The sequence below is a fragment of the Jaculus jaculus genome, chromosome 9 (assembly GCF_020740685.1).
Source record: "Jaculus jaculus isolate mJacJac1 chromosome 9, mJacJac1.mat.Y.cur, whole genome shotgun sequence".
NCBI lineage: Eukaryota > Metazoa > Chordata > Mammalia > Rodentia > Dipodidae > Jaculus > Jaculus jaculus.
Window position 1 is genome coordinate 35,442,651 of NC_059110.1, and position 14,904 is coordinate 35,457,554.

General features: G+C 42.1%; 1 protein-coding gene across 7 annotated transcripts in view; it reads right to left on the reverse strand.

The window, feature by feature from the left end:
• Positions 1-11,155: 11,155 nt before the first annotated feature.
• The window catches only part of Tmem200a (transmembrane protein 200A), an 85,811-nt gene continuing 82,062 nt past the window's right edge, over positions 11,156-14,904 (reverse strand). For 6 of the 7 annotated variants that reach the window (XM_045159675.1, XM_004651213.2, XM_045159673.1 and 3 more), the window contains one exon: positions 11,156-13,261. In XM_045159675.1, coding sequence (XP_045015610.1) covers positions 11,779-13,245 — 1,467 coding nt within the window. In that variant the 5' untranslated portion in view covers positions 13,246-13,261 and the 3' untranslated portion in view covers positions 11,156-11,778. Of the gene's footprint in view, positions 13,262-14,052; positions 14,152-14,904 lie in introns of those variants that run through there. The other variant, XM_045159674.1, reaches the window with a different exon arrangement.

Below are 14,904 nucleotides of genomic sequence, written 5' to 3' on the forward strand. Positions count from 1 at the left end.
TGTGTGTTGTGTGTGTGAAAGTGCACATGTAGGGATTATCAGCACCCATCCTGCTGGAGCAGACCACAAAGGCAGGAGGACTCAGGAGAGAACTGCATGGTAGTCCCCAGAGTGAGAGAGCTGAGGCGCAGTGGTATGGCAGGGGCTGGGGATGTAGCTCAGTTGGTAGAATGCCAACCTCGTGTGGTCCAGGAGGATCTGGATGTTTAAGTCTTGCAAGTGCAAGACTCGAAGGGTGAGGTGTTGTCTTACTGGGTTTTGTTTCTGCAGCATCTTACCCAATGTCAGGTGTGCAGTGAGATCTCACATTTTCATCCTGATAGTGGTTATCTGGCCGTGTATTCTAGGCGTGTTTCACTTTCTAAGCCATACAGTTCCATAGTTTTTCCATAGCCAATAAAATTGTGTAAATATTAGTGGTATTTTTGTTTGCTTTTGTCTTTTTGAGACAGAATCTTACTCTGTAGTTCAGGCTGGCTATCCTTCTGCCCCAGTCCCTCCTGATTGCTAGGGTTATACATGTGCATAAGTGCCTTTCATACATGTATATTGCAGTGCTGAAACTGAACCCAGAGTCACCTAGATAGTAGGTAAGTATTCTACCACTGAGCTACATCCCTAGCCCCCAAGCTTTGATTTTAAGTATATTTATAATGAAGAAAGTCTTGAAAGCAAAGGTGGTATAATAGCTGGGGGTGTTAGAAAAGAAGCCCTACACATGGCTGAGAAAGTAAATGACAGAGAACAATTAAGTGGAAAATTAGGTGTAAGATGTGACATACCATCTAGAATTAGTGAGAGCATAAAGGGTTTGGTGTGTGTTGTGATTTTATTTAGGTGTCTGCCATAAACTTAGGTGTTCTGAAGGCCATGTCTCCAGCTGATGGCAATTTGGGAATTAATGCTTCCTGCAAGCAGTGTATTATTGGGATGGGCACACTCTCCTGCTGCTGTTTTCCATCTGATGTTGGCCAGGAGGTGATGTCCACCCTTTTCACATGCCATCATTTTCCCCTGCCATCACCGAGCTTCTCCTTGAGTTTGTAAACCAAAATAAACCTCTTTTGTCCCACAAGCTGCTTTTGGTTGGGTGATTCCTGCCAGCAATGCAAATCCAACTGCAACAAGGTTGAGCAGGTAGAATGGTATCACCATCGAGAAGAAGACTAAATTCAACTAAGTTTAGAGGGAGAAGCCTGCATTTTCATTTGTGATGAATTTTATCTGTCAATTAGACACCTGTTGGGAAAGACAAAGAGTCTTGGGCAAACAGTCTGGGGTCTAAGGATGTAGCACAGTGGTAAGAGTGCTTGTTTAGCATGCATAAGGCCTCTGGTTCCATTCCCACTGCAGGAAAGGAAATAGAATCTGGGTGATGTTCAAAAAGCCATTAGATTATAGCAAGTCATGGTAAATTCAGAGAAAAACCATGGTCTGAGCCCCAGAGCATCCCAATGGTAAGTGGTGGTAAAGAAAAGAATTAGGAAGAGAACAGTGAAGCAAAAGCCTTGGCAGAGTGAGAGGGGGTATCCTGGAAAAAAAGACTGAGGAAATGACAAAGTAATAGGTTATCTAAGGGGATGGATGAGATTCAAATCCATTCCCACTTTGATCCAGGTCACAAATACACTTCAGTTTTTTCCCCTCTTTCTTCCAATATTTCCCAAATCACTGCACACCAAATGTATACTCCTATCAAGCCATTCTCAATATATTTTTTGGATGCTTAAGAAAATTTGTCACCATAATAAGACTGGTATTTTAGAGTCTGACTTTTAGTTATTACTAATCTGTTCTCCAAGTACCTTTCCAATGGAAATTTAATACTCTGGCAAACCACATGTGTATCCTGAAACAGGCATTACTTCTTGCCAACTTGAGATCTTAGTCTTGACTGCAATTTCCCTGTATAAACTTATTCTTGAAATATTTCCTTGATTCATTTGACTCTTTCAAAGTCTACTGCAATTTGTTTTATCCAGTGTGCCCTCTTTAATATTCCTATGGGGTGTCAAAGGATACTGCAACTTTCATAGTTGGTTCCCAGCACATGTGTAGGTACAAAGTACTGAGCCTTTTTAAAAACTGATTTGCCAGGCATGGTGGCACACGCCTTTAATCCCAGAACTCGGGAGGCAGAGGTAGGAGGATCACTGTGAGTTTGAGGCTACTCTGAGTCTACGCAGTTAAATCCAGGTCAGCCTGAGACAGAGTGAGAGCCTACCTCGAAAAACCAAAAAACAAACAAACAAACAAACAAAAAACACTGATTTATCGGGCTGGAGAGATGGCTCAGAAGTTGTCAGTTGCCTACAAAGCCTAACTACCCAGGTTCAATTCCCCAGTACCCAGGTAAAACTGGATGCACAAAGTGGCACATGAATCTGGAGCTCGTTTGCTGTGGCTAGAGGCCCTGGTGTGCCAATTCTCCCTCTCTCTCTCTGTCTGCAAATACATAAGTAAAAATACTTTTTAAAATTTTTGATTATTTATTTATTTGAGAGTGAGACAGAGAACGAGAGATAGAATGGGCACACCACAGCCTCCAGCCAGTGCAAGTGAACTCCAGATGCATGTACCACCTTGTGCATCTGGCTTACATGGGTTCTGGGAAATCAAGACTTGAACTAAGTCCTTAGGCTTCACAGGCAAGCACTTAACCACTAAGCCATCTCTCTCCAGCCCCTAAGTGAAAACATTTTAAAATCTGATTTCTCAGGCTAGGGAGATGGCCGAGTAGATAAAGTGCTTGCTGTACAAGCACTAGTACCTGAGCATGGATCTCCAGAAGCTGGATGCAGAAGTATGTATTTATAATCCCAGTGTACCTACAGTGAGATGGAGGAGGAGACAGGAGAATCCCGGGAAGCTTGTGGGTCAGCTAGCCTAACTCAGCAGTGAACAAGAGACCTTGTCTCAAACCAGGTGGAAAGCAAGGACCAATGCCCAAGGTTGTCTACTGACCTCCAAATGTGTACATGGAACACGTTCACTCCCCATCCTGCAAATATGCACATATACAGACATGCATTATACACTCAGAGAGAGATTTAAAATCTGGGCTGGAGAGATGGCTTGGCCATTAAGCAATTGCCTGTGAAGCTCAAGGATCCTGGTTCGAGGGTCGATTCCCCAGGATCCAAGTTAGCCAGATGCACAAGGGGACCTATGCGTCTGGAGTTCGTTAGCAGTGGCTGGAGGCCCTGGTGCACCCATTCTCTCTATTATATGTTTGCCTCTTTCTCTCTTTGTTGCTCTCACATAAATAAATAAATAAATAAATAAATAAATTAATTAATTAATTAACATTACTTGTTCCTACTAAAATTAGCAAGGTTAGAATTTTTCCTACTTAGAAGAATGAATATTGCATTTAAATTTTCTGTTTTCCACTTTTCTGGTATTTCTTGTTAGTGCACATGTGTAAGAAATTAAGTAAGAACAGGTTTCTATCTCAGATTTACATACAGAAGATGACTGCAATTTGCATGCACAGGTAAAATTGGAATTCCTGGAAGACTACAGAATAAGAAAAATGTGTTGTACTAATCACAGGACCATGGTAAATAGAATGTAATCTGCATCTCTCAAAAAACTAACTGAAAGCTGGGCGTGGTGGCGCACGCCTTTAATCCCAGCACTTGGGAGGCAGAGGTAGGAGGATCGCTGTGAGTTCGAGGCCACCCTGAGACTCCATAGTGAATTCCAGGTCAGCCTGGGCTAGAGTGAAACCTTACCTCGAAAAAACAAAAAAACTAACTGAAGGGGCTGGGAAGATTGCTTAGTGGTTAGGGCACATGCCTGCCAAGCCAAAGGACCCAGGTTCAATTCCCCAAGTAACCGGATGCACAAGGTAGCACCTGCAACTGGAGTTTGTTTGTAGTGGCTGGAGGCCCTGATGCACCCATTCATTCTCTCTCTCTCTCTCTCTCTCTCTCCCTCTCTCCAATAAAATAAATTAACTGAAGATGATCACTTTGCTTGTAAAATCATGACATTCAAATATTATGTGCCCACCTCAGTCATCTCATTGATGAAATGGAGATGTCTATCTGTTTTATTTCAGATACTAAGGTTAAAGTCAAATATATGGGACAAAAAAGATAATATAAAGTTAGCTTCAAAGATCCTTGCCCATTCTTTAAATATTCAATTCATCTGGCATTTCAGAAAAAGCTTTTATATTTTGTTTTCCAAATGATATTCATACTCCTGAAATGACTTCTCTCCTTAGTTCTAGGATCAAATGAACAATAGTACCACTGTGTTAATTTCTCCTTTAAATCCCTCCTATTGGTTTATAACCAACCAGCAATATATGTTCTACCTTTGGTATCATGGTCATATATATATGTGCTGCAATAAATTTAGCCCATTGTTTTCACCATAGACCACAAAGTAAATTAATTCCACAAACATTCATTAGAAGCCCAATATGTATGAGCAATATCAGTAAAAAAAATAAATTCCAGAATTTCCTGGACTTTTCAGTACACAAATAATTCCATGACACACATACCTGGATTGACATTAACCTTCATGCTGACCACTGTGACAACTCTTGGCTGACTATAGTAATAGAAGTAACGCTTATCAGTGATGTCCAGACATAGAGATCCATTCCTTCTCACTATCACACATTCTCACATGTTTTTTCTTCCTTTCTTCCTTCCTTTCCATTGGAAGCCCACAGGTAGTGTTACCATCTCACTGCAAAATAGTCAACACTAAATTTTCCTTCTCCTATAACCTATCAGCCAGAAAGCACAGCCATTCAATGAATTAACAACAAAGCAAATTTGTGAAAAAGAAGTGGAAAGATGTGGGCAGAGGAGAGGAAACCACCCAAAAAAGTATAACTCAATGGGAATATGACCAATGTGCAGTATATTCATACAGTAAAGTTTAAAAATAATGAAAAAATAAAATATAATTGAAAAAGGGAAAAGAAAGTTGAAAGAGAAAGTGCCCAGATGATCTGAAGTACTGGATTTTAAACATTCCTCAGCAGGATATACTTTTATAAGTAGATCAAGACGTTTTGGAAGAACTTCGTAAACATGTAATCGTTTTTTGTCATGATTTCTTAGTACATCATTGCAAGTAGAAGCATACAGTAAAAAAAAAAAAAGGAATGACATACTAAATTTACTTTGTAAGTTGCCAAACAGCTTGCTAGCTGATATAAAATATTATGCAATAACATGCCAAAGAGAACACATTTCACTTACATTGGTTCAATATAACTTTGCCATATTTTAAAAATGACAGAGGACATCATACAGTAGGGGATAACCTTATCCTTTATCAAACATGATCTAGGGTCCTCCATAGTTTTTTGCTTATATATATTTTATTTCAACCTCTTAATGCTCTGTCACAATAAACTCACAAATTTCAAAAGCCTTCAGATAATATTTCCTTATCTCTTCAATTCACTGATTAAAAAGTTAGCTTAGCTTCTTAGGTTAACATTGTAAGTGACAGAATAAGGTAACACTTTTAGAATTTGAAAATGCTGTAGGGAAAAATAGACCTAATGCTGGAGAGATTGCTTAGCAGTTAAGGAACTTGCTTCCAAAGCCTAAGGACTCATGTTCAACTCTCCAGGTCCCACATAAACCACAGTGACACAAATGTACAAGGTTGCACTTGTGTGCAAGGGGGCACATGTGTCTAAAGTTCAATTGCAGTGGCTGGAGGCCCTGGTACACCAATCCTCTCTCTCACTCTCATCTCTCTCTCTCTCTCTCTCTCTCTCTCTCTCTCTCTCTCTCACACACACACACACACACACACACACACACAAAAGGGCCAAAAGAATAGGCCTAATGACCACAGAAAATATCTGAGTCCAGAAACAAGTGACTTTATGTTTAAAATAATAACTCTGAACAGCTTTTAGCAATTGATGATTCATTAGTCAACAATTTCAAATTAATGATGTCAGAAGCCCTTAGGGTAACTCGCTCAAATGAGCTGGTTAATGTCTGCTAAAATGTACTTTAAAATCAACTAAGGATATTTTTTCATACCTCAGTAATTAAAAATTATGAGCTTGGTTTTATTCCGAAGTAAAGTATAAATAGAATGCTTTTTTCCATGCATAGGTTTTCAATAAGCAAGGAACACATATGGTGTTCTCTCCTCTTTCCCTATTTCCAAAATCCCACACTCCTCCTCATGTTCCTGTCCTCCTTATCATACATGTGGGTTATTGAATATGGATGGAAATGTTCCATTTAGTTCCATAGTTCTCATTGAAATATAGTGCATGGTGTGTGTGGGGGAGAGAGAGTACTGGCATAATTTTTATGACAGTATAGAGAATTAATATATTAAAATACAGGAAATCAAACTTAAAAAAATACCAAAAGTTCTTGTTCTAAGTTATATGCCTTCTCTAAGATCAGTCTCTATTACATCTAAAATGAGTGAATTTCTGACCTATATGATAGATACTTCTTTTTAATATGTCCCTGAAGAAGCCACAAATTTAATCAGTACCACTTTTTTGAGACATAATTTTATTTTATTTTATTTTGTGTGAGAGAGAGAGAGAGTGAAAGAGAATGGGAGTGCCGGGGCCTTCAGCCACTGTGAACGAGCTCTAGACACATGCACTCTCTTGTAGCACATATGTGACATTGCATGCTTGCATCACTGTGCATCTGACTACATGAGCCTGGAGATTCAAACATGAGTTCTTAGGCTTTGACGGCAAGCATCTTAACTGCTAAGCGATTTCTCCAGCCCTAATTTTTTTGATGTTTTTTTATTGACAGCTTCCGTGATTCTAGACAATAAATCATGGTAATTCCCTCTCCATCCCAACTTTCCCCTCACAAATTAACCCTCCATCACATCCCCTCCCTTTCTCAATTAGTCTCACTTTTATTTTGATGTCATCATCTTTTCCTCCTACTATGAAGATCTTGTGTAGGCAGTGCCAGGCTCTGCAAGGCCATGGATATCCAGGCCATTTTGTGTCTGGAAAAGCGCATTGTAAGCAATCTTACCCTTCCTTTGGCTCTTACATTCTTTCTGCCACCTCTTCCACAATGGACCCCTAGCCTTGGAAGGTGTGATAGAGATGTCTCAGTGCTGAACACTCCACTGTCATTTCTTCTCACACTATGGTGACTTTTGAGTCATCTCAGTGGTCATCACCATCTGAAAAGAGAAGCTTCTCTAACCAAAAGTGAGTGCAGCATTAATACATGGGCATGAACATTAAGTAAAGTGCTTAAAATGCAGTTTGGTGAGCATAATGTATGCCTTTAGCCAGATACAAACCAGTAGGCATTACTTCCCTCAGTCTCAAGAAACTCTCCACCATAGGCTTTTGATTAGGTTTTTAGCACCAGGCATGTATTCCTTCCCATGGAGTAGGCCTCTAGTCCAATTTGAAAGTGATTGGTTTCCTCCATAACTGGTATGCCACTATTGTACTAGTTGGGACATTTGGCTTGACTAGCCAATCTTAAGGCTTGCAGGGTCCACTGCTATTTACCACCATTGATGACTTCACTCTTCCATAGGACTGCATATAGTATAGCTTTTTCCAGCTTTCTGTCAGCTGGTCTACAGGGAGGAGGTTTTCAGCTCAGCTCCAGCTTGATTTATCAGTGACCTGCAGCCCAAGGATGTGGAGTCTTCAGCAATAGGGTCTTATTATCTAGGTGGGACACCAACAGGCTTGTCAATTGCCTGTAATGTTTTGTGGCATCAGGGACCACTCTGGCCAACAAACTCATTGGAAGGTGTCCCATCCCTGGCACTGAAATATTTCTAGTAACAGCCTATGGCTTCTGGGTGCACCCTTATCCAAAGTATTAGTTTGTATATGGTTTATTCATAATGGAGACATGTTTTTAACAGCACAGTTTGGTTCTTATTGATGCAAATATGATGAATCAAGGGCTGGAGATGTGGTACAGTGGTAGGGTGTTTGCTTGGCATGTGCAAAGCCCCTGCTTCTGTTCCCAGTTCTGCTTCACAACAAGCAAACCACAATCTTTAAGTATTAATAGTCCTGGATGCTGATTCCAGTCCTATCAGTAACTCAATTACTTAAGAAACTTCTGTTTGGGGGAGATGAATTAGTTTCTATGGCTGCTGTAACAAATTTCCATAAATGTAATTGATTCAAGCATTGCATCCTTATTATAGCTCCAGACAACAGAAGTCAACATTTGTTTCATTGGTTTAATGTCAAGTATTATCAGGGTTGGTTCCTCTGGCAGGGAAAGGACAATCTGTTTTACTGTCTCCATCCTGTAGAGCTTACATTTCGTAGCACATGGCCCCACTTTCTGACTTCAAACCCAAGGGCTCAGCAACCTCTATTTCTCCGTTGGTCATATCTTCACCTTCTTTGCCATAAAGTGTTCCATGACCACCCTTTTAAAAGGACTTCTGTGATTGTACTGGTTCCCTGAACTGTCCAAGAGAATCTTCCCATCTTAGGATACTTAACGTTACCACAGCTGCAGGTCCGTTGTGCCATGTGAGTTAATGGTGACATGTTCTAGGGATTAGGTCATGGGAATGTTTTAAAGGGGCCTTACTCACTCTGCTTTGGGTGTAGAGAAGGAACTGAAGGTTGGAAAAGCTCTCAGGTGACACCCATTGATAACAGCATGTACATATTACCACTCACTATGTGCCCGCCATGCCATTGCCTAGATCTCTGTAAATAGTTGCTTATTTAATGTACAGAATCACTGGAGAAGGGGGGGTTGGCACTTGTGACACACACAGTTGGGTTCATGTCAGAAGTTCTCAGCACACCTGGCAGATAAATTGCTCATACTTAAGGAAACTCAACCAGAAGGTGGCAGTGCCAGGGTTTATGCTTCTGCTTTGCCACAGTCCCTGCTCCTTGTGATTTGAGCAGCAAAGTGCTTCTGCAGACATTGAGAGACAGAGGGTCTTCCTCAGAGCCATCAGAACCCTTAGAGTCAGAAAGGACTTGAGATTTCATAAACTGACTCATCTTACTTCAAAATTGAAGAATCCAAGGTCTGACTTAAAATTAAGAAATAAATGACTTTGAGAGATTAAGTGTCTTGTTTGAGGCTATCCAGGTGGGAAAGCAAAGCCATTGTGGGCATATAATATTTTTCTCACGTACTTTATGCTATGAATATTCACTGAGCATTCCCCATCTCACACTATGACTTAGTTTTGTACCTCTAAAATTCAGGTGTTAAAGTCCTAATACTTTGTAACTCAGAAATTAACCATATTCGGAGACAAAACATTTAAAGAAGGAATTAAGAATAAATGAATCCTATAGGGAAGGGCTCTAATCCATTGTGGATGGTGTCCTGTACTGACAAAAGAGACACATGCACACAGACAAAAGGCCTCAGAACACAGTGACAAGGTCATCACCAAGCCAAGGAGAGAAGTCCCAGAAGAAATCAAACCTGATTGTACCTTGATTTGGGCTTGCAGTTTTCAAACCTGTAAAACAATACATTTCTATCATTTAAATCACCCAGTGTATGGTATTTTGTTATTGCAGTGCTGCCAAACTTAGATAACTCCAGGTTATCTGCAGGCCAAAGGAAGCTAGCCCATGGTCCACATTCCTGGTGTTTCCCAGAGGAGGAAATGAGGTTCTAAAGAATTTTCAGTGTTCTTAAAAACCTAAGAGAAACGTGAAAAATGGGGCCTAGCTAACATCGTAGTTTTTATTCTTTTAAGGTAGAATTATGCCAAATTAATGTGCCTGATAAGCTGTCTCATACTTACCAAAGCCGTTAATTAGCAACACAAGAGTCTGACTAATTTTAATGAGAAAATTATTTATCATTAATAAGGCTAATTAGTTTGTTAAATAAAAACCTAGGGCATTTGGAAGCAGAGAAGTTGATTTAGGAACCATTGCTTTTGGCCCTTATCATCTTTACTTGACTCTTCCGAGTTGCTGCTCAATCCTCTTCCAATTTCTGGAGCCCTTTCTTGGGGTGAGCCTTGCAAATTGTATGGCCTTAGTCATTTGTCACACCAGGCATGTTGACAGCCATTGTTTTCAAGTCTGGGAGTGCTGCTGACATTTGCTGAATTTGATTATTTCTCTGAGAGTCAATGAAATTTGACATGAAAATGATCTCAGGATAACAAAATAGGAAATTAGTCTTATAACACAGGTGGCTAGATGTCATCCTTTAACATAATCAGAGCAATACTAACAAGTCAAAGCACCCACATACTAAGGTAGCAAATGCCTTCAATAGAAAGTATCAATAAACATGCAAACCAGTACTATAAGAAGAAATGTGCATTTTATTTGAAAAATAATAGTAAAGGCATGAAGAATGTAAGAGTCTATTGCAAACAGAAGTTATTAAATGCTTTATAGTAAAATATTGAACTCATCGATGACAACACATAGGCTTGGTCCTCTAAGAAGTGCCAGCCACGTGTGAACTAAGGAACAAGCTTTTGCTGCAAACACAGGGTGAATCCAGGGAGCTGCACATACAAATGCATTATCTTTCTGCTCTTCCCGGCAACTGAAATACTGATGACCAGAAATGTTTAAGCTTGGGTTAGGGGGAACTGTAAAATTTCCTGAGTATTCATTCCATTATGTAATCATTAAAGTTGTGTTGCTTTCATGAAAAACATGAAAAAATTTCTGAAGGAAACATCCATTTTAGTATTTAGTATCTTGGATCGTTGAGAACCACAATCCTACAAATTTATGGTATGACAAGAAAGTCTTTGGAGCTAGTATAAGGCTTTCCAGCACAGGGTAAATTTCAAGGCAATTTATGAAGGTCTAAATTTTTCTTTTTGAACCACCAAGCTAGTGGTATGTGAAGATAAGAAATGTCAAGGTCTGCTGGTTAGTTTCCAAATAGCAAGATCTCAAAAATATTTTGGGGAAAATAAGGACATAGGAATGAGTGCGAATTGAACAGTACCAGATGGCTGGAGAGAGATACCAAGACTAAGATTGTCTGATGAATAATGGATCTTCATTTGGCAGTATTTTCTTCTTGTGTGCCACTATTTCAAGACAGCATTTCTACAAACTACATTTTTGCATTCATTTTTTAAGCCAGTTTGTGAAGAAATTTTGGTCTTGAATACCTAAAGTTATAGCTTTTGATATTTATCCTTAATGCATTTCTGGCTAGTGAATACATGGTTTCCTGATAAAAATGTCACCCAAATAGAACTAATGTTGAAAAGGATAGTGTCTACCTGAAACTGAGTGAGATTCACAGCCAATTTACAAATTTATATTATTTAGTTCACAGAGAAACTAGATCTGTCTCCTCTTAAACAATTTAACCAACACTATATAAAAAATCATTCAGAAAAAAATCACATTCTAAGATTTTCACCCAGATATCGATAAATGAAGGTTAAGTATGGGGCCTAAACTTGTCACTTTCTGTCCTCATTTTGGTTCGTTTTGTCCCCCCTATACTGGTCACTTTACTCTGAAGATGACATTCAGTGAAAGAATTTAAAAGTAAAGCAAGTTTTTAATATGAATGCAAGTATATTGTGTTCACACTGATAGATGAAACCATGCTTTCACGCAGTGGGAGAACAAAACCCTTTGTCATAATTTAGGGAACTCAGTCGTCAGTAACCCACAAGTACAACCATCTCATTACAGTTAACCAGTTGATTCGAAAACACTACGAACCATTTGATTGAAAAAAACCTTACAACCAATGCTTTAAGAAGGAAACACTGATTATAACAGTTTAAAATCTATACCCTTAGAAAATGATAACTTTTGAAACACTAAAACCTTGTTTCAGAAGTTCCTCGCTTTAGGTTGTTACTCAAAAACTCATCATGTTCAAAACTCAAATTATTGTGAGACCTTGAAATCATGAGCAGCTTCTCCTTGTTGGTAAAGTCTTTCCTGATGGCGGCTTGGGGTACAAGCAGCCGATCCATCGGGTCCTCTTTGTTCTCCAGCTTCATGTACCCTTTGCTGTTGCTCCGATCCAACCGAGGCCAGCTGGGGTGCTTCCTCTGCTCTGCCTGGACCGTGAGGGTGGAGGGACCCCGGTCCAAGTCTAAGGACTTTGAGTGTGATGAGAGAAAATGCAAGGACGTGTTAGAGCCGAACTGTCTCCTAGCGGCCCCGGGAGACAAGAGCTGTCCAGTTCCGGGTCCGAGGGTGACAGAGGACTTGTACTGACTGGACAGAGACTGCCCGACAGAGCTATTTCGTGGGAGCCCCAAGCTGGCGGGCTGGAAGGCCTCCCCGGCGCTGGGCAGCGGGACCACGAGGGAGTCCATGGACAGATTCCTGGACCGACTTTTGAGGTTGCCGGTGTCCTCGGTGATGCTGTCTATGCTGGGCTCATCGATGACACAGTTATTAAGTTTGATGACAGGCAGCGTAAAAGCGCTGATGGACGACGACACAATGGACTTGGTCTCACATTTCTTGGTCTTCTCCTCGGGGGTCTTGGGAGGAGGTGGGTAGAGGCCAAGGACCGAGGCGGAGCTGTCGGACAGCAACGGGGGCACGAGGCGCCCCAAGCTCTTGCTCTCGCTCAGCATCAGCTCGTCCTCCTCCACCGAGCTGTCCACCCGGAAGCTGCCCCGCACCCCGGGGAAGGAGGTCAGGGTGCCTGCTGCGGCCAGTCTGGGGGTGCAGGAGCCCCCGTTCTGCTTCAGCTCGGCCGCCTCAACAGCCAGCCCCGAGTAGACGCCGTTCAGGTGCTCTTTGAGCCTCAGCGCGTGGATGTCAATGACCGTGGAGTAGATGTCCCTCATGTGGATGATTTTGGTTTCCTTGTCGCGGTTTTCGTGGAGAATGGCGTTGGCGCAGATGAAAATGAAAATGCCGATGCCCATGGTGAAGGGGCCGAGCATCTTCATCTTCTCCGAGTGCAGGTGCTGCTCGAAGAAGCGGACCACCACCCCGCCCTGGCTGCGGACCACCTGCGTCTCGTTGGTGGACAGGGTGGTTTCGGCGTCGATGACGTGCTCCTTCTGGGGCCAGTAGCCCAGGACGGCCATGGCGATCCCCACGATGGAGATCAGCACTCCCAAAACCAGGAAAAAGCCCGACGGCGAGTAAAGCCGGATTTTCCCGCGAACCACCACCACATCAGCCCGCGGGCGCCGCCTCGCCGGTCTCTGCTCCTGCGCCGCGGGCGACGGGCTGACGCTGATGTGCTGCTGGGACCGGGCCGAGTCCTGCCTCTTCAGAGCCGCCAGGCCCGTGATCACTCCGCCCGTGGCTATCATAGCTCCGCCTTGCGCCCTGCGGAGAAAGGAAACGTGAGGTCGGTGCGCTGCTGGGGGAGGCCCGTCCAAGCGAGCTCAAGAACTGCTTACACATGCCTCTGCCTGTTACTGTTTCCTGTGATCGATTAAGGGACAGGAACATCTTTTTAATTGCCACAGTTTTTAAGTATAACAGTGGATTTCTGAAGATTTCTCTTTTCTTTTTTTGATGCAATGTGTGAACTCAAGATTTCCTTTGCTTAAATAATTTTATCACTTAGGGCTGGAGGGATCGCTTAGCCATCCGTTAAGGCGCTTGCCTGCAAAGCCAAAGGACTCAGGTTCGATTCCCCAGGACCCACGTTAGCCAGATGCACAAGGGGGCGCACGCGACTGGAGTTCGTTTGCAGTGGCTGGAAGCCCTAGCATGCCCACTCTCCCCCGCCCTCTCTCCCTCTTGCTCTGACTCTAATAAATTAAAAAATTTTAAATAAAAAATCACTTATTGTATAAAGCTGTTCCCTAGTCTCAAGGTTATCTCCTTTCTTTCCTTCTTATTCTTCCTTTCCTTCCCCTGGCCCACTCCCTCCCATATCCCCCCTCCCCCCCCCTCTTAAACACACACACACATACACACCACAAGTTTCCATCATTATGTTAGTTTAAAGAAATGGAAAGGGGCAGAATACTTATCAGGTTCAACATAAACCCTAGACTTACCAAGAGAACCCATTCCAGCAATTCATAGTTTGAGATGGCTCCTGTGAACGTCACCCATGAACTCTTTTTGTCACATGTAATTTCCCCCTGGATTTCCATCTTCCCTACCTGTCTGTTTCCGTGGATATCATTGCCCTTCCTCTCTTCAGGCGCCCTGCTGACTCTATCCTGACCTCACCTTCTCAGCTTGGTCTCTTCTTTCTTCACCTAGAAGTAGACGATCATGCACCAGAGTCCTGTCCTTGCCACCTTCCTGTCTAAGGCTCCCTTGGCATTCATACCCACTCCTGTATATGTGCCACAATTCCCTTTTTGCTGATGAGTCCTCAGTCTGCATTTCAGGTCACACCCTGAATTTCAAGTTCACAGTTTTAGCTGCCTCCTGGGGAGCATATATGTATTCATGCGCCAGTGGAAGGCTGAATTTGAATTATACCTTCCCCTCAGATCTGCCTTCTCTCTGGCTGGACTCAGTGATTCTTTCCCCTTCTTTTCTTCTTCTCTTCTTTCAAGAAGGTTCTAAATCCTAGATATTTTCATCACATAGTTCCTCTCAGGCCCACCCATGTTTTAGTCTTTCTCTTCCCAGACAAGTGCGGCTTCTAGGTCAGGTTCATGTTGTGTGCCACCAAGCTTGGAAGAAAATGATGGATGATTCTGTGGCTTGCCCCTGACAAATTCAGATAATATGGAAAACAGTCCTCACTACCTCCCAAATTTTAATCTGGGATTTCAGACCCTTAAATTTAATCTTATTTCTGTCATATTTAATTCACACTATATTCCTGTTTCTCAGTCACACTTCGTACTGGACAGTTTCTGAGACTTTGCTTTGAATGCTCCAGTTGCCCTGTCCATATCTCTTACACCGTGAGCCCCAGGCTTTACTTACTGCCGTCTGGCTAGTCTTCTGCACTCCTGCTCCACTTCTGTCATGAAGCCTGCTCTGACTGCCTTGTC